Below are 21,058 nucleotides of genomic sequence, written 5' to 3' on the forward strand. Positions count from 1 at the left end.
GCCCTGGTTTAGTCCTGGTTTAGTCCTGGTTTAGACCTGGTTTAGCCCTGGTTTAGCCCTGGTTTAGTCCTGGTTTAGTCCTGCTTTAGTCCTGGTTTAGTCCTGGTTAAGACCTGGTTTAGTCCTGGTTTAGTCCTGGTTTAGTCCTGGTTTAGACCTGGTTTAGACCTGGTTTAGTCCTGGTTTAGTGCTGGTTTAGACCTGGTTTAGACCTGGTTTAGTCCTGGTTTAGTCCTGGTTTAGACCTGGTTTAGACCTGGTTGAGACCTGGTTTAGACCTGGTTTAGTCCTGGTTTAGTCCTGGTTTAGACCTGGTTTAGACCTGGTTTAGTCCTGGTTTAGTCCTGGTTTAGTCCTGGTTTAGACCTGGTTTAGTCCTGGTTTAGTCCTGGTTTAGTCCTGGTTTAGACCTGGTTTAGACCTGGTTTAGTCCTGGTTTAGTCCTGGTTTAGACCTGGTTTAGACCTGGTTTAGTCCTGGTTTAGTCCTGGTTTAGTCCTGGTTTAGTCCTGGTTTAGACCTGGTTTAGACCTGGTTTAGTCCTGGTTTAGTCCTGGTTTAGACCTGCTTTAGTCCTGGTTTAGTCCTGGTTTAGTCCTGGTTTAGTCCTGGTTTAGTCCTGGTTTAGTCCTGGTTTAGACCTGGTTTAGACCTGGTTTAGACCTGGTTTAGTCCTGGTTTAGTCATGGTTTAGACCTGGTTTAGTCCTGGTTTAGACCTGGTTTAGTCCTGGTTTAGTCCTGGTTTAGACCTGGTTTAGTCCTGGTTTAGTCCTGGTTTAGTCCTGGTTTAGACCTGGTTTAGACCTGGTTTAGACCTGGTTTAGACCTGGTTTGGACCTGGTTTGGACCTGGTTTAGTCCTGGTTTAGTCCTGGTTTAGACCTGGTTTAGACCTGGTTTAGACCTGGTTTAGTCCTGGTTTAGACCTGGTTTAGACCTAGTTTAGTCCTGGTTTAGACCTGGTTTAGTCCTGGTTTAGACCTGGTTTGGACCTGGTTTAGTCCTGGTTTAGTCCTGGTTCAGTCCTGGTTTAGACCTGGTTTAGACCTGGTTTAGTCCTGGTTTAGTCCTGGTTTAGTCCTGGTTTAGACCTGGTTTAGTCCTGGTTTAGACCTGGTTTAGACCTGGTTTAGTCCTGGTTTAGTCCTGCTTTAGTCCTGGTTTAGTCCTAGTTTAGTCCTGGTTAAGACCTGGTTTAGTCCTGGTTTAGTCCTGGTTTAGACCTGGTTTAGACCTGGTTTAGCCCTGGTTTAGTCCTGGTTTAGTCCTGGTTTAGTCCTGGTTTAGTCCTGGTTTAGACCTGGTTTAGACCTGGTTTAGTCCTGGTTTAGACCTGGTTTAGTCCTGGTTTAGTCCTGGTTTAGACCTGGTTTAGACCTGGTTGAGACCTGGTTTAGACCTGGTTTAGTCCTGGTTTAGTCCTGGTTTAGACCTGGTTTAGACCTGGTTTAGTCCTGGTTTAGTCCTGGTTTAGACCTGGTTTAGACCTGGTTTAGTCCTGGTTTAGTCCTGGTTTAGTCCTGGTTTAGACCTGGTTTAGACCTGGTTTAGTCCTGGTTTAGACCTGGTTTAGTCCTGGTTTAGTCCTGGTTTAGTCCTTGTTTAGACCTGGTTTAGACCTGGTTTAGTCCTGGTTTAGTCCTGGTTTAGTCCTGGTTTAGACCTGGTTTGGACCTGGTTTAGTCCTGGTTTAGTCCTGGTTTAGTCCTGGTTAAGACCTGGTTTAGTCCTGGTTTAGTCCTGGTTTAGTCCTGGTTTAGACCTGGTTTAGACCTGGTTTAGACCTGGTTTAGACCTGGTTTAGTCCTGGTTTAGTCCTGCTTTAGTCCTGGTTTAGTCCTGGTTTAGTCCTGGTTTAGACCTGGTTTAGTTCTGGTTTAGTCCTGGTTTAGACCTGGTTTAGTCCTGGTTTAGTCCTGGTTTAGACCTGGTTTAGTCCTGGTTTAGTCCTGGTTTAGTCCTGGTTTAGTTCTGGTTTAGACCTGGTTTAGTCCTGGTTTAGACCTGGTTTAGACCTGGTTTAGTCCTGGTTTAGTCCTGGTTTAGTCCTGGTTTAGACCTGGTTTAGACCTGGTTTAGTCCTGGTTTAGTCCTGGTTTAGACCTGGTTTGGACCTGGTTTAGACCTGGTTTAGACCTGGTTTAGTCCTGGTTTAGTCCTGGTTTAGTCCTGGTTTAGACCTGGTTTAGACCTGGTTTAGTCCTGGTTTAGTCCTGGTTTAGACCTGGTTTAGACCTGGTTTAGTCCTGGTTTAGTCCTGGTTTAGTCCTGGTTTAGTCCTGGTTTAGACCTGGTTTAGACCTGGTTTAGTCCTTGTTTAGTCCTGGTTTAGTCCTGGTTTAGACCTGGTTTAGTCCTGGTTTAGTCCTGGTTTAGACCTGGTTTAGTCCTGGTTTAGTCCTGGTTTAGTCCTGGTTTAGTCTTGGTTTAGACCTGGTTTAGTCCTGGTTTAGTCCTGGTTTAGTCCTGGTTAAGACCTGGTTTAGTCCTGGTTTAGACCTGGTTTAGACCTGGTTTAGCCCTGGTTTAGTCCTTGTTTAGTCCTGGTTTAGTCTTGGTTTAGACCTGGTTTAGTCCTGGTTTAGTCCTGGTTTAGTCCTGGTTTAGTCCTGGTTTAGACCTGGTTTAGACCTGGTTTAGCCCTGGTTTAGTCCTTGTTTAGTCCTGGTTTAGTCTTGGTTTAGACCTGGTTTAGTCCTGGTTTAGTCCTGGTTTAGTCCTGGTTTAGTCCTGGTTTAGACCTGGTTTAGACCTGGTTTAGCCCTGGTTTAGACCTGGTTTAGACCTGGTTTAGTCCTGGTTTAGTCCTGGTTTAGTCCTGGTTTAGACCTGGTTTAGACCTGGTTTAGTCCTGGTTTAGTCCTGGTTTAGTCCTGGTTTAGACCTGGTTTGGACCTGGTTTAGACCTGGTTTAGACCTGGTTTAGTCCTGGTTTAGTCCTGGTTTAGACCTGGTTTAGAACTGGTTTAGTCCTGGTTTAGTCCTGGTTTAGTCCTGGTTTAGTCCTGGTTTAGTCCTGGTTTAGACCTTGTTTAGACCTTGTTTAGTCCTGGTTTAGTCCTGGTTTAGTCCTGGTTTAGACCTGGTTTAGTCCTGGTTTAGTCCTGGTTTAGTCTTGGTTTGGACCTGGTTTAGTCCTGGTTTAGACCTGGTTTAGTCCTGGTTTAGTCTTGGTTTAGACCTGGTTTAGTCCTGGTTTAGACCTGGTTTAGTCCTGGTTTAGACCTTGTTTAGACCTTGTTTAGTCCTGGTTTAGTCCTGGTTTAGTCCTGGTTTGGACCTGGTTTAGTCCTGGTTTAGTCCTGGTTTAGTCCTGGTTTAGACCTGGTTTAGACCTGGTTTAGTCCTGGTTTAGACCTGGTTTAGTCCTGGTTTAGTCCTGGTTTAGACCTGGTTTAGTCCTGGTTTAGTCCTGGTTTAGTCCTGGTTTAGACCTGGTTTAGTCCTGGTTTAGTCCTGGTTTAGACCTGGTTTAGTCCTGGTTTAGACCTGCTTTAGTCCTGGTTTAGTCCTGGTTTAGTCCTGGTTTAGTCCTGGTTTAGACCTGGTTTAGTCCTGGTTTAGTCCTGGTTTAGACCTGGTTTAGTCCTGGTTTAGTCCTGGTTTAGTCCTGGTTTAGACCTGGTTTAGTCCTGGTTTAGACCTGGTTTAGTCCTGGTTTAGACCTGGTTTAGACCTGGTTTAGTCCTGGTTTAGTCCTGCTTTAGTCCTGGTTTAGTCCTGGTTTAGTCCTGGTTTAGTCCTGGTTTAGACCTGGTTTAGACCTGGTTTAGACCTGGTTTAGTCCTGGTTTAGACCTGGTTTAGTCCTGGTTTAGACCTGGTTTAGTCCTGGTTTAGTCCTGGTTTAGACCTGGTTTAGACCTGGTTTAGTCCTGGTTTAGTCCTGGTTTAGTCCTGGTTTAGACCTGGTTTAGACCTGGTTTAGTCCTGGTTTAGTCCTGGTTTAGTCCTGGTTTAGACCTGGTTTGGACCTGGTTTAGACCTGGTTTAGACCTGGTTTAGTCCTGGTTTAGTCCTGGTTTAGTCCTGGTTTAGACCTGGTTTAGACCTGGTTTAGTCCTGGTTTAGTCCTGGTTTAGACCTGGTTTAGACCTGGTTTAGTCCTGGTTTAGTCCTGGTTTAGTCCTGGTTTAGACCTGGTTTAGACCTGGTTTAGTCCTGGTTTAGTCCTGGTTTAGACCTGGTTTAGTCCTGGTTTAGTCCTGGTTTAGACCTGGTTTAGTCCTGGTTTAGTCCTGGTTTAGACCTGGTTATGTCCTGGTTTAGACCTGCTTTAGTCCTGGTTTAGTCCTGGTTTAGACCTGGTTTAGTCCTGGTTTAGACCTGGTTTAGACCTGGTTTAGTCCTGGTTTAGACCTGCTTTAGTCCTGGTTTAGTCCTGGTTTAGTCCTGGTTTAGTCCTGGTTTAGTCCTGGTTTAGTCCTGGTTTAGACCTGGTTTAGTTTTGGTTTAGTCCTGGTTTAGACTTGGTTTAGTCCTGGTTTAGTCCTGGTTTAGACCTGGTTTAGTCCTGGTTTAGACCTGGTTTAGACCTGGTTTAGTCCTGGTTTAGACCTGATTTAGTCCTGGTTTAGACCTGGTTTAGTCCTGGTTTAGACCTGGTTTAGACCTGGTTTAGTCCTGGTTTAGACCTGGTTTAGACCTGGTTTAGTCCTGGTTTAGACCTGGTTTAGTCCTGGTTTAGACCTGGTTTAGACCTGGTTTCGACCTGGTTTAGTCCTGCTTTAGACCTGGTTTAGACCTGGTTTAGTCCTGGTTTAGACCTGGTTTAGTCCTGGTTTAGACCTGGTTTAGACCTGGTTTAGACCTGGTTTAGTCCTGGTTTAGACCTGGTTTAGTCCTGGTTTAGACCTGGTTTAGACCTGGTTTAGACCTGGTTTAGTCCTGGTTTAGTCCTGGTTTAGACCTGGTTTAGACCTGGTTTAGACCTGGTTTAGTCCTGCTTTAGACCTGGTTTAGACCTGGTTTAGTCCTGGTTTAGACCTGGTTTAGACCTGGTTTAGACCTGGTTTAGTCCTGGTTTAGACCTGGTTTAGACCTGGTTTAGACCTGGTTTAGACCTGGTTTAGTCCTGGTTTAGACCTGGTTTAGACCTGGTTTAGACCTGGTTTAGACCTGGTTTAGACCTGGTTTAGACCTGGTTTAGACCTGGTTTAGACCTGGTTTAGACCTGGTTTAGTCCTGGTTTAGACCTGGTTTAGACCTGGTTTAGTCCAGGTTTAATCCTGGTTTAGACCTGGTTTAGTCCTGGTTTAGACCTGGTTTAGACCTGGTTTAGTCCTGGTTTAGACCTGGTTTAGACCTGGTTTAGTCCAGGTTTAATCCTGGTTTAGACCTGGTTTAGTCCTGGTTTAGACCTGGTTTAGACCTGGTTTAGTCCAGGTTTAATCCTGGTTTAGACCTGGTTTAGACCTGGTTTAGTCCTGGTTTAGACCTGGTTTAGACCTGGTTTAGTCCTGGTTTAGACCTGGTTTAGACCTGGTTTAGTCCAGGTTTAATCCTGGTTTAGACCTGGTTTAGACCTGGTTTAGTCCAGGTTTAATCCTGGTTTAGACCTGGTTTAGACCTGGTTTAGTCCTGGTTTAGACCTGGTTTAGACCTGGTTTAGTCCTGGTTTAGACCTGGTTTAGACCTGGTTTAGTCCAGGTTTAATCCTGGTTTAGACCTGGTTTAGACCTGGTTTAGACCTGGTTTAGTCCTGGTTTAGACCTGGTTTAGACCTGGTTTAGACCTGGTTTAGACCTGGTTTAGACCTGGTTTAGACCTGGTTTAGTCCAGGTTTAATCCTGGTTTAGACCTGGTTTAGACCTGGTTTAGACCTGGTTTAGACCTGGTTTAGACCTGGTTTAGTCCAGGTTTAATCCTGGTTTAGACCTGGTTTAGTCCTGGTTTAGACCTGGTTTAGTCCAGGTTTAATCCTGGTTTAGACCTGGTTTAGACCTGGTTTAGACCTGGTTTAGTCCTGGTTTAGACCTGGTTTAGACCTGGTTTAGTCCTGGTTTAGACCTGGTTTAGTCCAGGTTTAATCCTGGTTTAGACCTGGTTTAGACCTGGTTTAGTCCAGGTTTAATCCTGGTTTAGACCTGGTTTAGACCTGGTTTAGACCTGGTTTAGTCCTGGTTTAGACCTGGTTTAGACCTGGTTTAGTCCTGGTTTAGACCTGGTTTAGACCTGGTTTAGTCCAGGTTTAATCCTGGTTTAGACCTGGTTTAGACCTGGTTTAGTCCAGGTTTAATCCTGGTTTAGACCTGGTTTAGACCTGGTTTAGACCTGGTTTAGACCTGGTTTAGACCTGGTTTAGACCTGGTTTAGTCCAGGTTTAATCCTGGTTTAGTCCTGGTTTAGACCTGGTTTAGACCTGGTTTAGACCTGGTTTAGACCTGGTTTAGACCTGGTTTAGACCTGGTTTAGTCCAGGTTTAATCCTGGTTTAGACCTGGTTTAGTCCTTATGTCTCTGGTTTCAGGTGCAGAGGAACCTGCAGAGGCTTCTGGACGAGGCCTCCTGAGTTGCCGCCCCCTGGTGGACAGGCCACACCCCCTGGTGGACAGGCCACACCCCCCGGTGGACAGGCCACACCCCCCGGTGGACAGGCCACACCCCCCGGTGGACAGGCCACACCCCCTGGTGGACAGGCCACACCCCCCGGTGGACAGGCCACACCCCCCGGTGGACAGGCCACACCCCCCGGTGGACAGGCCACACCCCCCGGTGGACAGGCCACACCCCCTGGTGGACAGGCCACACCCCCTGGTGGACAGGCCACACCCCCTGGTGGACAGGCCACACCCCCCGGTGGACAGGCCACACCCCCCGGTGGACAGGCCACACCCCCCGGTGGACAGGCCACACCCCCCGGTGGACAGGCCACACCCCCTGGTGGACAGGCCACACCCCCTGGTGGAGCTCAGACTCTTTGTTCTTCATGAAATAGAAATGTAAATATGATATAGTTTTGTAAAAGAAGAAGATTCGTCCTCTTCAGATCTTTGTTTGTCCAAAGTTTGACACTCGATGTTTTTGTTGCTCAAATAAAACTAATAGAGCAAAAGTTGAGTCGTTTCTGATGTTTTCTGGGAATAAAAACTCATCCTGTTTTGAGCAGTTTAGTTTCTTCTGTTTCGACTCAAATCAACTGTGAGTTTTGAGTCTTTTGTGAAATAAAGTTATTTATTGTGTTTTTGCTGACGAGGCAAAAGTGTTTTTCTTCATCGGTCGTTTCCAGACTCAAGGTCAAATCCACACTTCCCTCACCCCAGACACTTCCTCCTGCTGAGGCATTCCTGATGAGCCTCAGCTCTAGTCCGAGCTCCTCCCCCTCTCTCAGGACATGAGGACCAATATGAGACAAATGTGAGACAAATGAGACAAATGTGAGACAAATGAGACAAATGTGAGACAAAAATGAACAATAAAAGCTTTAAAACTATGAAATGTTTCTTCACATTATGTCATGTGATTATTTTGTATCTTTATGTCGTAGTTTCCTTTTGCACAGGAAGTAGTCGTGACATCACCAGTGCAGTACCCAGGATGCACCGGGCTGCGTTTCCATGGCGACGGTAAACATGGCGCCCGGGACAGAGACGGAGCGGCTCCAGTGAGTAACAAGCGTTTATTCTGTTTAAATGTTTCAAAAGTCTCAGTCCAGAAAAAGATGAATCTGTCATAAATATATTGAGTCGTTTTGTTTTCCAGAAGCTGAAGCTCATGTTTCAGACACAGGGGGCGCTCTTCCTCTCACACACACAGGGGGCGCTCTTCCTCTCATAGACACAGGGGGCGCTCTTCCTCTCACAGACACAGGGGGCGCTCTTCCTCTCATAGACACAGGGGGCGCTCTTCCTCTCATAGACACAGGGGGCGCTCTTCCTCTCACAGACACAGGGGGCGCTCTTCCTCTCACAGACACAGGGGGCGCTCTTCCTCTCACAGACACAGGGGGCGCTCTTCCTCTCACAGACACAGGGGGCGCTCTTCCTCTCATAGACACAGGGGGCGCTCTTCCTCTCATAGACACAGGGGGCGCTCTTCCTCTCACAGACACAGGGGGCGCTCTTCCTCTCATAGACACAGGGGGCGCTCTTCCTCTCACACACAGGGGGCGCTCTTCCTCTCACAGACACAGGGGGCGCTCTTCCTCTCACAGACACAGGGGGCGCTCTTCCTCTCACACACAGGGGGCGCTCTTCCTCTCACAGACACAGGGGGCGCTCTTCCTCTCACAGACACAGGGGGCGCTCTTCCTCTCACAGACACAGGGGGCGCTATTGGACATGACCCTGTTTTTGAGGAATATCCGTTCGTGAGAAATGACATTTAACGTCTCAGTGACACTGTCACTTATAGACCATAAGTGACAGTTATAGTTATATAACTTATATTATATAACTTATAGTATATAACTTATATTATATAACTTATAGTATATGACTTATATTATATAACTTATAGTATATGACTTATATTATATAACTTATAGTATATGACTTATATTATATAACTTATAGTATATGACTTATAGTATATAACTTATATTATATACTTATACTGTCACTGTCACAGAGTAACATTACTACATGAAGAGGAGATAAAAACACAAACAATTGTTTATGTTTGATAAAACATTAGTGACTTTAAACTTCATGTATATTATATTATATATATTATTTGTATATTTCATCATCACAGACATTGTTGCTTTATGGAAAGTTCTTCTTAAAGACGTGTCATTTAGAACTTTCTTTCATGGGTTTTATAATAACCAAAGTATATTTTCATGAATAGAAGTAAAGTGATACTTACTGCTTAGCGTTAGCCTTATCCAGCTCCTCTTTAGTGTGTTTGTTGTCATGGTAACACAGAGTTTGTCTTGGATTGATATGAAATCAGCTGCTTTCACTTCAGCTTATTTCTGATGATTCTGGGCGTGTCTTTGACCACACCCGTCTGTGTCACAGCGTTCCCTCGTCTTTAGAGCATGTTTTCACCTACCCCCTAGCCCCGCCCACTAAACACCACACATTCTGATCCTCTTGTGTGTGTGTGAATGTGTCTGTAAAGTGTGCGATGTGAGGACTCTGCCACTGTGTGTGTTTCAGATCCTCTGGCCACGCCCCATCCCCTGCAGGCCACACCCCATCCCCTGCAGGCCACCCCCCTTTCTCCACAGTCCACGCCCCTCCATCCTCAAGGCATGTATCTCCGTCCTCAGACCACGCCCCTCTGTCTTCAGGTTACGCCCGTCAACCCTCAGGCAACGCCCATCCCTCCTCAGGCCACGCCCCTCTCTTCTCTGCCTTACATCCCATGATCCCGCGCTTCTACGTGTTGCCGTGGAAACAGGACATGAAGAACCAAAGGCTGCTGCTGCAGGTCAGAGCTCCGCCCACTATAGGTGTCACTATGGTTACCTTCGTGTTTAATCTGCTCCAGTGTTCTGAACAAGTCCTGGTTTGGTCCTGGTTTAGTTTCTTTATATCTGGAGTTCAGCTGTTCTTTGTTTGAATTGGAAACTGTGTCTCAGACCACATGCCCCTGACCTGTGGGGTGCCCCAAGGGTCAGTCCTGGGACCCATACTGTTCAACCTCTAAATGCTGCCATTAGGTCATGGAGCGGCCTCCTGCTGGTGCCAGAGTCAGGACTAAACATGGAGCGGCCTCCTGCTGGTGCCAGAGTCAGGACTAAACATGGACCGGCCTCCTGCTGGTGCCAGAGTCAGGACTAAACATGGAGCGGCCTCCTGCTGGTGCCAGAGTCAGGACTAAACATGGACCGGCCTCCTGCTGGTGCCAGAGTCAGGACTAAACATGGACCAGCCTCCTGCTGGTGCCAGAGTCAGGACTAAACATGGAGCGGCCTCCTGCTGGTGCCAGAGTCAGGACTAAACATGGAGCGGCCTCCTGCTGGTGCCAGAGTCAGGACTGAACATGGAGCGGCCTCCTGCTGGTGCCAGAGTCAGGACTAAACATGGAGCGGCCTCCTGCTGGTGCCAGAGTCAGGACTAAACATGGACCGGCCTCCTGCTGGTGCCAGAGTCAGGACTAAACATGGAGCGGCCTCCTGCTGGTGCCAGAGTCAGGACTAAACATGGACCGGCCTCCTGCTGGTGCCAGAGTCAGGACTAAACATGGAGCGGCCTCCTGCTGGTGCCAGAGTCAGGACTAAACATGGAGCGGCCTCCTGCTGGTGCCAGAGTCAGGACTAAACATGGAGCGGCCTCCTGCTGGTGCCAGAGTCAGGACTAAACATGGAGCGGCCTCCTGCTGGTGCCAGAGTCAGGACTAAACATGGAGCGGCCTCCTGCTGGTGCCAGAGTCAGGACTAAACATGGACCGGCCTCCTGCTGGTGCCAGAGTCAGGACTAAACATGGAGCGGCCTCCTGCTGGTGCCAGAGTCAGGACTAAACATGGACCGGCCTCCTGCTGGTGCCAGAGTCAGGACTAAACATGGAGCGGCCTCCTGCTGGTGCCAGAGTCAGGACTAAACATGGAGCGGCCTCCTGCTGGTGCCAGAGTCAGGACTAAACATGGAGCGGCCTCCTGCTGGTGCCAGAGTCAGGACTAAACATGGAGCGGCCTCCTGCTGGTGCCAGAGTCAGGACTAAACATGGACCGGCCTCCTGCTGGTGCCAGAGTCAGGACTAAACATGGAGCGGCCTCCTGCTGGTGCCAGAGTCAGGACTAAACATGGAGCGGCCTCCTGCTGGTGCCAGAGTCAGGACTAAACATGGAGCGGCCTCCTGCTGGTGCCAGAGTCAGGACTAAACATGGACCGGCCTCCTGCTGGTGCCAGAGTCAGGACTAAACATGGACCAGCCTCCTGCTGGTGCCAGAGTCAGGACTAAACATGGAGTTGCCTCCTGCTGGTGCCAGAGTCAGGACTAAACATGGAGCGGCCTCCTGCTGGTGCCAGAGTCAGGACTAAACATGGAGCGGCCTCCTGCTGGTGCCAGAGTCAGGACTAAACATGGACCGGCCTCCTGCTGGTGCCAGAGTCAGGACTAAACATGGAGCGGCCTCCTGCTGGTGCCAGAGTCAGGACTAAACATGGAGCGGCCTCCTGCTGGTGCCAGAGTCAGGACTAAACATGGAGCGGCCTCCTGCTGGTGCCAGAGTCAGGACTAAACATGGAGCGGCCTCCTGCTGGTGCCAGAGTCAGGACTAAACATGGAGCGGCCTCCTGCTGGTGCCAGAGTCAGGACTAAACATGGACCGGCCTCCTGCTGGTGCCAGAGTCAGGACTAAACATGGACCAGCCTCCTGCTGGTGCCAGAGTCAGGACTAAACATGGAGCGGCCTCCTGCTGGTGCCAGAGTCAGGACTAAACATGGAGCGGCCTCCTGCTGGTGCCAGAGTCAGGACTGAACATGGAGCGGCCTCCTGCTGGTGCCAGAGTCAGGACTAAACATGGAGCGGCCTCCTGCTGGTGCCAGAGTCAGGACTAAACATGGACCGGCCTCCTGCTGGTGCCAGAGTCAGGACTAAACATGGAGCGGCCTCCTGCTGGTGCCAGAGTCAGGACTAAACATGGACCGGCCTCCTGCTGGTGCCAGAGTCAGGACTAAACATGGAGCGGCCTCCTGCTGGTGCCAGAGTCAGGACTAAACATGGAGCGGCCTCCTGCTGGTGCCAGAGTCAGGACTAAACATGGAGCGGCCTCCTGCTGGTGCCAGAGTCAGGACTAAACATGGACCGGCCTCCTGCTGGTGCCAGAGTCAGGACTAAACATGGAGCGGCCTCCTGCTGGTGCCAGAGTCAGGACTAAACATGGAGCGGCCTCCTGCTGGTGCCAGAGTCAGGACTAAACATGGAGCGGCCTCCTGCTGGTGCCAGAGTCAGGACTAAACATGGAGCGGCCTCCTGCTGGTGCCAGAGTCAGGACTAAACATGGAGCGGCCTCCTGCTGGTGCCAGAGTCAGGACTAAACATGGAGCGGCCTCCTGCTGGTGCCAGAGTCAGGACTAAACATGGACCGGCCTCCTGCTGGTGCCAGAGTCAGGACTAAACATGGAGCGGCCTCCTGCTGGTGCCAGAGTCAGGACTAAACATGGAGCGGCCTCCTGCTGGTGCCAGAGTCAGGACTAAACATGGAGCGGCCTCCTGCTGGTGCCAGAGTCAGGACTAAACATGGACCGGCCTCCTGCTGGTGCCAGAGTCAGGACTAAACATGGACCAGCCTCCTGCTGGTGCCAGAGTCAGGACTAAACATGGAGTTGCCTCCTGCTGGTGCCAGAGTCAGGACTAAACATGGAGCGGCCTCCTGCTGGTGCCAGAGTCAGGACTAAACATGGAGCGGCCTCCTGCTGGTGCCAGAGTCAGGACTAAACATGGAGCGGCCTCCTGCTGGTGCCAGAGTCAGGACTAAACATGGAGCGGCCTCCTGCTGGTGCCAGAGTCAGGACTAAACATTGAGCGGCCTCCTGCTGGTGCCAGAGTCAGGACTAAACATGGACCAGCCTCCTGCTGGTGCCAGAGTCAGGACTAAACATGGACCAGCCTCCTGCTGGTGCCAGAGTCAGGACTAAACATGGACCGGCCTCCTGCTGGTGCCAGAGTCAGGACTAAACATGGAGCGGCCTCCTGCTGGTGCCAGAGTCAGGACTAAACATGGAGCGGCCTCCTGCTGGTGCCAGAGTCAGGACTAAACATGGAGCGGCCTCCTGCTGGTGCCAGAGTCAGGACTAAACATGGAGCGGCCTCCTGCTGGTGCCAGAGTCAGGACTAAACATGGAGCGGCCTCCTGCTGGTGCCAGAGTCAGGACTAAACATGGAGCGGCCTCCTGCTGGTGCCAGAGTCAGGACTAAACATGGAGCGGCCTCCTGCTGGTGCCAGAGTCAGGACTAAACATGGACCAGCCTCCTGCTGGTGCCAGAGTCAGGACTAAACATGGACCAGCCTCCTGCTGGTGCCAGAGTCAGGACTAAACATGGAGCGGCCTCCTGCTGGTGCCAGAGTCAGGACTAAACATGGAGCGGCCTCCTGCTGGTGCCAGAGTCAGGACTAAACACGGAGCGGCCTCCTGCTGGTGCCAGAGTCAGGACTAAACATGGAGCGGCCTCCTGCTGGTGCCAGAGTCAGGACTAAACACGGAGCGGCCTCCTGCTGGTGCCAGAGTCAGGACTAAACATGGAGCGGCCTCCTGCTGGTGCCAGAGTCAGGACTAAACATGGACCGGCCTCCTGCTGGTGCCAGAGTCAGGACTAAACATGGACCGGCCTCCTGCTGGTGCCAGAGTCAGGACTAAACATGGACCGGCCTCCCGCTGGTGCCAGAGTCAGGACTAAACATGGAGCGGCCTCCTGCTGGTGCCAGAGTCAGGACTAAACATGGAGCGGCCTCCTGCTGGTGCCAGAGTCAGGACTAAACATGGAGCGGCCTCCTGCTGGTGCCAGAGTCAGGACTAAACATGGAGCGGCCTCCTGCTGGTGCCAGAGTCAGGACTAAACATGGACCGGCCTCCTGCTGGTGCCAGAGTCAGGACTAAACATGGACCAGCCTCCTGCTGGTGCCAGAGTCAGGACTAAACATGGACCAGCCTCCTGCTGGTGCCAGAGTCAGGACTAAACATGGAGCGGCCTCCTGCTGGTGCCAGAGTCAGGACTAAACATGGAGCGGCCTCCTGCTGGTGCCAGAGTCAGGACTAAACACGGAGCGGCCTCCTGCTGGTGCCAGAGTCAGGACTAAACACGGAGCGGCCTCCTGCTGGTGCCAGAGTCAGGACTAAACACGGAGCGGCCTCCTGCTGGTGCCAGAGTCAGGACTAAACATGGAGCGGCCTCCTGCTGGTGCCAGAGTCAGGACTAAACATGGACCGGCCTCCCGCTGGTGCCAGAGTCAGGACTAAACATGGACCGGCCTCCCGCTGGTGCCAGAGTCAGGACTAAACATGGACCGGCCTCCCGCTGGTGCCAGAGTCAGGACTAAACATGGACCGGCCTCCCGCTGGTGCCAGAGTCAGGACTAAACATGGACCGGCCTCCCGCTGGTTCCAGAGTCAGGACTAAACATGGACCGGCCTCCCGCTGGTGCCAGAGTCAGGACTAAACATGGACCTGCCTCCTGCTGGTGCCAGAGTCAGGACTAAACATGGACCGGCCTCCTGCTGGTGCCAGAGTCAGGACTAAACATGGACCGGCCTCCTGCTGGTGCCAGAGTCAGGACTAAACATGGACCGGCCTCCTGCTGGTGCCAGAGTCAGGACTAAACATGGACCGGCCTCCTGCTGGTGCCAGAGTCAGGACTAAACATGGAGCGGCCTCCTGCTGGTGCCAGAGTCAGGACTAAACATGGAGCGGCCTCCTGCTGGTGCCAGAGTCAGGACTAAACATGGAGCGGCCTCCTGCTGGTGCCAGAGTCAGGACTAAACATGGACCGGCCTCCTGCTGGTGCCAGAGTCAGGACTAAACATGGACCAGCCTCCTGCTGGTGCCAGAGTCAGGACTAAACATGGAGCGGCCTCCTGCTGGTGCCAGAGTCAGGACTAAACATGGAGCGGCCTCCTTCTGGTGCCAGAGTCAGGACTAAACATGGAGCGGCCTCCCGCTGGTGCCAGAGTCAGGACTAAACATGGACCGGCCTCCTGCTGGTGCCAGAGTCAGGACTAAACATGGAGCGGCCTCCTGCTGGTGCCAGAGTCAGGACTAAACATGGAGCGGCCTCCTGCTGGTGCCAGAGTCAGGACTAAACATGGAGCGGCCTCCTGCTGGTGCCAGAGTCAGGACTAAACATGGAGCGGCCTCCTGCTGGTGCCAGAGTCAGGACTAAACATGGAGCGGCCTCCTGCTGGTGCCAGAGTCAGGACTAAACATGGAGCGGCCTCCTGCTGGTGCCAGAGTCAGGACTAAACATGGAGCGGCCTCCTGCTGGTGCCAGAGTCAGGACTAAACATGGAGCGGCCTCCTGCTGGTGCCAGAGTCAGGACTAAACATGGAGCGGCCTCCTGCTGGTGCCAGAGTCAGGACTAAACATGGAGCGGCCTCCTGCTGGTGCCAGAGTCAGGACTAAACATGGAGCGGCCTCCTGCTGGTGCCAGAGTCAGGACTAAACATGGACCGGCCTCCTGCTGGTGCCAGAGTCAGGACTAAACATGGACCGGCCTCCTGCTGGTGCCAGAGTCAGGACTAAACATGGACCAGCCTCCTGCTGGTGCCAGAGTCAGGACTAAACATGGAGCGGCCTCCTGCTGGTGCCAGAGTCAGGACTAAACATGGAGCGGCCTCCTGCTGGTGCCAGAGTCAGGACTAAACACGGAGCGGCCTCCTGCTGGTGCCAGAGTCAGGACTAAACACGGAGCGGCCTCCTGCTGGTGCCAGAGTCAGGACTAAACACGGAGCGGCCTCCTGCTGGTGCCAGAGTCAGGACTAAACATGGAGCGGCCTCCTGCTGGTGCCAGAGTCAGGACTAAACATGGAGCGGCCTCCTGCTGGTGCCAGAGTCAGGACTAAACATGGACCGGCCTCCTGCTGGTGCCAGAGTCAGGACTAAACATGGACCGGCCTCCTGCTCGTGCCAGAGTCAGGACTAAACATGGAGCGGCCTCCCGCTGGTGCCAGAGTCAGGACTAAACATGGACCGGCCTCCCGCTGGTGCCAGAGTCAGGACTAAACATGGACCGGCCTCCTGCTGGTGCCAGAGTCAGGACTAAACATGGACCGGCCTCCTGCTGGTGCCAGAGTCAGGACTAAACATGGACCGGCCTCCTGCTGGTGCCAGAGTCAGGACTAAACATGGAGCGGCCTCCTGCTGGTGCCAGAGTCAGGACTAAACATGGAGCGGCCTCCTGCTGGTGCCAGAGTCAGGACTAAACATGGAGCGGCCTCCTGCTGGTGCCAGAATCAGGACTAAACATGGACCGGCCTCCTGCTGGTGCCAGAGTCAGGACTAAACATGGAGCGGCCTCCTGCTGGTGCCAGAGTCAGGACTAAACATGGAGCGGCCTCCTGCTGGTGCCAGAGTCAGGACTAAACATGGAGCGGCCTCCTGCTGGTGCCAGAGTCAGGACTAAACATGGAGCGGCCTCCTGCTGGTGCCAGAGTCAGGACTAAACATGGACCGGCCTCCTGCTGGTGCCAGAGTCAGGACTAAACATGGACCGGCCTCCTGCTGGTGCCAGAGTCAGGACTAAACATGGACCGGCCTCCTGCTGGTGCCAGAGTCAGGACTAAACATGGAGCGGCCTCCTGCTGGTGCCAGAGTCAGGACTAAACATGGAGCGGCCTCCTGCTGGTGCCAGAGTCAGGACTAAACATGGACCGGCCTCCTGCTGGTGCCAGAGTCAGGACTAAACATGGACCGGCCTCCTGCTGGTGCCAGAGTCAGGACTAAACATGGAGCGGCCTCCTGCTGGTGCCAGAGTCAGGACTAAACATGGACCGGCCTCCTGCTGGTGCCAGAGTCAGGACTAAACATGGAGCGGCCTCCTGCTGGTGCCAGAGTCAGGACTAAACATGGAGCGGCCTCCTGCTGGTGCCAGAGTCAGGACTAAACATGGACCGGCCTCCTGCTGGTGCCAGAGTCAGGACTAAACATGGAGCGGCCTCCTGCTGGTGCCAGAGTCAGGACTAAACATGGACCGGCCTCCTGCTGGTGCCAGAGTCAGGACTAAACATGGAGCGGCCTCCTGCTGGTGCCAGAGTCAGGACTAAACATGGAGCGGCCTCCTGCTGGTGCCAGAGTCAGGACTAAACATGGACCGGCCTCCTGCTGGTGCCAGAGTCAGGACTAAACATGGAGCGGCCTCCTGCTGGTGCCAGAGTCAGGACTAAACATGGACCGGCCTCCTGCTGGTGCCAGAGTCAGGACTAAACATGGACCGGCCTCCTGCTGGTGCCAGAGTCAGGACTAAACATGGCCTCCTGCTGGTGCCAGAGTCAGGACTAAACATGGACCGGCCTCCTGCTGGTGCCAGAGTCAGGACTAAACATGGAGCGGCCTCCTGCTAGTGCCAGAGTCAGGACTAAACATGGACCGGCCTCCTGCTGGTGCCAGAGTCAGGACTAAACATGGACCGGCCTCCTGCTGGTGCCAGAGTCAGGACTAAACATGGCCTCCTGCTGGTGCCAGAGTCAGGACTAAACATGGACCGGCCTCCTGCTGGTGCCAGAGTCAGGACTAAACATGGACCGGCCTCCTGCTGGTGCCAGAGTCAGGACTAAACATGGAGCGGCCTCCTGCTGGTGCCAGAGTCAGGACTAAACATGGACCGGCCTCCTGCTGGTGCCAGAGTCAGGACTAAACATGGACCGGCCTCCTGCTGGTGCCAGAGTCAGGACTAAACATGGACCGGCCTCCTGCTGGTGCCAGAGTCAGGACTAAACATGGACCGGCCTCCTGCTGGTGCCAGAGTCAGCACTAAACATGGCCTCCTGCTGGTGCCAGAGTCAGCACTAAACATGGAGCGGCCTCCTGCTGGTGCCAGAGTCAGGACTAAACATGGAGCGGCCTCCTGCTGGTGCCAGAGTCAGGACTAAACATGGACCGGCCTCCTGCTGGTGCCAGAGTCAGGACTAAACATGGACCGGCCTCCTGCTGGTGCCAGAGTCAGCACTAAACATGGCCTCCTGCTGGTGCCAGAGTCAGGACTAAACATGGAGCGGCCTCCTGCTGGTGTCATATGACTGAAAGGATTTACTTTGCTCGCTTCTCTTTTATTTCTTAAACTGTTTTGTGATTTCTGTCATTTATTTGTGATTTTAATGCATTTTTCCTGTTTTGAGCTCTATGAATTGTCTTGTGTGTGAAACGTGCGACACAAATAAACTTGTCTTTCTGTGGATGTTCCAGAATGCAGCTTTAGCTCAGATCCCGCTGCGCCCCCTGGAGGAGTCTCTGTGTCTCTGCAGCAGAGAGCGGCTCTGTCACGCACAGAAGACCCTCCTCAGACCAGCCTCAAGTCCTGGTCCCCGTCCTGGTCCTGCTGATGTCCAAAGTCCTGGTCCCCGTCCTGGTCCTGCTGATGTCCAAAGTCCTGGTCCCCGTCCTGGTCCTGCTGATGTCCAAAGTCCTGGTCCAGACCTGGTCCAGTCCAGACTCACAGCTCCAAACTCCTCTGGATTCTCCAGGTCAGACTTAGTCCAGGTTTGGAGCCGTGTTTCTGTCGTATTTTCAGTTTTGATATTTGTTGTTTCAGGTACAACAGCTCCGTGTTCACCACCAGGGGGCTCCACACACACTCCACATGAAAACACTCAAACTGCTCTAATCATAAACTTAATGAAACTGCTTCATTTATGATCATGTGATCTGCTGCAGCTCCTCACCACTGATGAGTGGTAGACCACATATACATGTATATGTATATATAAATAAATATATATATATATAAATACTGTCATTACAACTACTGAACCTTAAACCTCCATGACCCCCATGACCTCCATGACCTCCATGTCCCCCATGACCTCCATGACCTCCATGTCCCCCATGACCTCCATGACCTCCATGTCCCCCATGACCTCCATGACCTCCATGTCCCCCATGACCTCCATGACCTCAATGTCCCCCATGACCTCCATGACCTCCATGACCTCCATGTCCCCCATGTCCCCCATGACCTCCATGACCTCAATGTCCCCCATGTCCTCCACGTCCTCCATGTCGTCCATAGCCTCCATGTCCTCCACGTCCCCCATGACCTCCATGACCTCCATGACCCCCATGTCCCCCATGACCTCCATGACCTCAATGTCCTCCATGTCCCCCATGTCCTCCACGTCCTCCATGTCGTCCATAGCCTCCATGTCCTCCACGACCTCCATGACCTCCATGTCCCCCATGTCCCCCATGACCTCCATGACCTCAATGTCCTCCATGTCCCCCATGTCCTCCACGTCCTCCATGTCGTCCATAGCCTCCATGTCCTCCACGACCTCCATGACCTCCATGTCCCCCATGTCCCCCATGACCTCCATGACCTCAATGTCCTCCACGTCCCCCATGTCCTCCATGACCTCCACGTCCTCCATGTCCTCCACGTCCCCCATGACCTGAGGCGTTCACTCACATTCTGACGTTCATCCTTTACATCAAAGAATATGATTTTATTAAACGATTTTTTTTTTTAAATGACATGTACAGATGTTGGATTAACAAAGTAAATATGTACAACACTAAAAGAGTTTAAATATGAGACAGTTGCAGCGTACTGCACTGTTAGTCCTGATTTAGTCCTGGTTTAGTCCAGGTTTAATCCTGGTTTAGACCTGGTTTAGACCTGGTTTAGACCTGGTTTAGACCTGGTTTAGTCCTGGTTTAGACCTGGTTTAGACCTGGTTTAGACCTGGTTTAGACCTGGTTTAGACCTGGTTTAGACCTGGTTTAGACCTGGTTTAGACCTGGTTTTCTACATTAAAAATATCAGAAATATTGTGCAAAACAAAGAAACTGCAGCACAGTCTGAACCGTTAGTTCCTGAGATTAAAATCCAAGTAAAAAGTCCAACAATAGAAAGTGCGGCGGGCCCCGGTCACATCGCGGCGGGCCCCGGTCGGAGCGCGGCGGGCCCCGGTCGGAGTGCGGCGGGCCCCGGTCGGAGGGTCGGTTCAGATCCTGCAGTTGAAGAAGTCGACTCCGATGTAGCGTGGATAACCCTCCAGGGCCACGCCCACCGGGTCCAGAGCGTTGAGCCCGACAGGGTCAAACTTCCAGTACTGACGGCCCCGGATCAGGTGAGCGTAACCTAGCAACCAGCACACAACAACCACACCTTTATTCAGACCACACAAACTCTCGTCCAGCAGCAAGTGACGGGAGGGCATCCCACACACGTACCGTAGATGTCCCTGAAGGCGGCGTCGATGTCTCGGGGGCCCCTCCAGGCGCTCAGGCTGCGCGGGGCCACGGGCTCCACACGGCCCTCTTTAGGACTGAACCTCCAGAAGTGTTCTCCTCTGAACAGCAGCGTGTCGAAGCTGTGGTCGTGGCCCCAGCGCAGAGACGCCTGCAGCCCGGGGCCCGACACGCCCAGGGACGACAGAGGCTCCGGGCCCCGCTGCCGCATCTGCGCGTCAAACACCCAGTAATGATGCCCTGCACGAGGGGAGGCTGTTAGAGTACTTGGCTCTAGTTCAGGGGTGTCAAACTCATTTGGGTCGGGGGCCGAACATAACGTCAAACATAAAACTATTAAAAATATAATAAATAAATATCTTTATAAATCCTAAAATGACAAAACGTTTGTTCTCATAAACTGAACTGTATTTATAAAAACAACATGAGCTTCAGTTTATGTCATTACAACTTCAGAGATGATCTACAGTTCTACAGAGATAAACATGTGACTTTAGAACAAAATAAACTTTTAAATGTAACTAACAGTTCCACGTCTGTAGTTCTCTGTTCACCTGAACTGACTCCACTAAACTTCTGCTCTAAAGTGCTTCAAGTGCACTTCTCCCTCACAGCAGTGCAGCAGAGCCCTGTGGGGGAGGGGCGGCCACCCACGGCATTGTGGGACGCGTAGTTTTAGCCATAAAAACGGTTACGTATGCAACTACGGTTCTATGAGTCGATTAAATGATATATATATATATATATATATATATATATATTTTTTTTTTAATATAAATTTTAAATAATCGGCGGGCCGGATTTGGCCCGCGGGCCAGAGTTTGACATGATCTCACCACTTTTCAATTGGTCAAATCAACAATAATTAAGGATTCATTATTGTAAAGTCCCATCAAAATAAAATAATACTTATAATTGAAGGTTACGTTAAAAAAACACATGAATTGTTTAGGAAAAGTTGAACAGATAAATACAAAAACAAAAGTGCTTTTACAGCGGTCAAACGCGATGGTCAGATCTGGACTTCCTTTATAGGTTTGACCAGACGCTCTGACCTTGGAAGAACCAGATGTTTCCAGACTTGTCCTCAAACGCCGCGTCGATGTTCTGGGGGATTCCTCTCCAGTGCCGCGACGCCAGAGCCGGGTACCCGTTCTCCAGGCGGCCCTCGCGCACCCGCCACACGAAACCCGATTTAAAGAAGAAGAGCTCGCCCCGGATCAGCGCCGCGGCGTCGAAGTCCGTCTGGCACACGTCCGGCTGGAG

General features: G+C 52.0%; 2 protein-coding genes and 1 long non-coding RNA gene across 3 annotated transcripts in view; 2 read left to right on the forward strand and 1 right to left on the reverse strand.

Annotated features, from left to right (window-relative positions):
* Window positions 1–7,084, forward strand: part of gramd2b (GRAM domain-containing protein 2B) — a 33,676-nt gene extending 26,592 nt beyond the window's left edge. Inside the window, exon 14 of the mRNA XM_072432952.1 lies at window positions 6,469–7,084. Within this exon, the coding sequence (XP_072289053.1) occupies window positions 6,469–6,510 (42 nt within the window). The 3' untranslated portion in view covers window positions 6,511–7,084. The remainder of the gene's footprint in view (window positions 1–6,468) is intronic.
* Window positions 7,085–9,210: 2,126 nt separating this feature from the next.
* LOC140347568 (uncharacterized) lies at window positions 9,211–18,184 on the forward strand. The gene is made up of 4 exons (XR_011924384.1): window positions 9,211–9,377; window positions 17,789–17,945; window positions 18,018–18,066; window positions 18,135–18,184. It is a non-coding gene; the product is annotated as an uncharacterized lncRNA (long non-coding RNA).
* A 914-nt stretch (window positions 18,185–19,098) lies between these two features.
* The window catches only part of LOC140346765 (stromelysin-3-like), a 42,771-nt gene continuing 40,811 nt past the window's right edge, over window positions 19,099–21,058 (reverse strand). Inside the window, exons 6-8 of the mRNA XM_072432955.1 lie at window positions 20,848–21,052; window positions 19,775–20,032; window positions 19,099–19,682 (exon numbers count right to left, since the gene is read on the reverse strand). Coding sequence (XP_072289056.1) covers window positions 19,546–19,682; window positions 19,775–20,032; window positions 20,848–21,052 — 600 coding nt within the window. The 3' untranslated portion in view covers window positions 19,099–19,545. The remainder of the gene's footprint in view (window positions 19,683–19,774; window positions 20,033–20,847; window positions 21,053–21,058) is intronic.

The sequence above is a fragment of the Eucyclogobius newberryi genome, unplaced genomic scaffold, assembly GCF_026437365.1.
Source record: "Eucyclogobius newberryi isolate DKJ021-1_F unplaced genomic scaffold, fEucNew1.0.hap1 SCAF_6, whole genome shotgun sequence".
In the NCBI taxonomy this organism is placed as follows: Eukaryota; Metazoa; Chordata; class Actinopteri; order Gobiiformes; family Gobiidae; genus Eucyclogobius; species Eucyclogobius newberryi.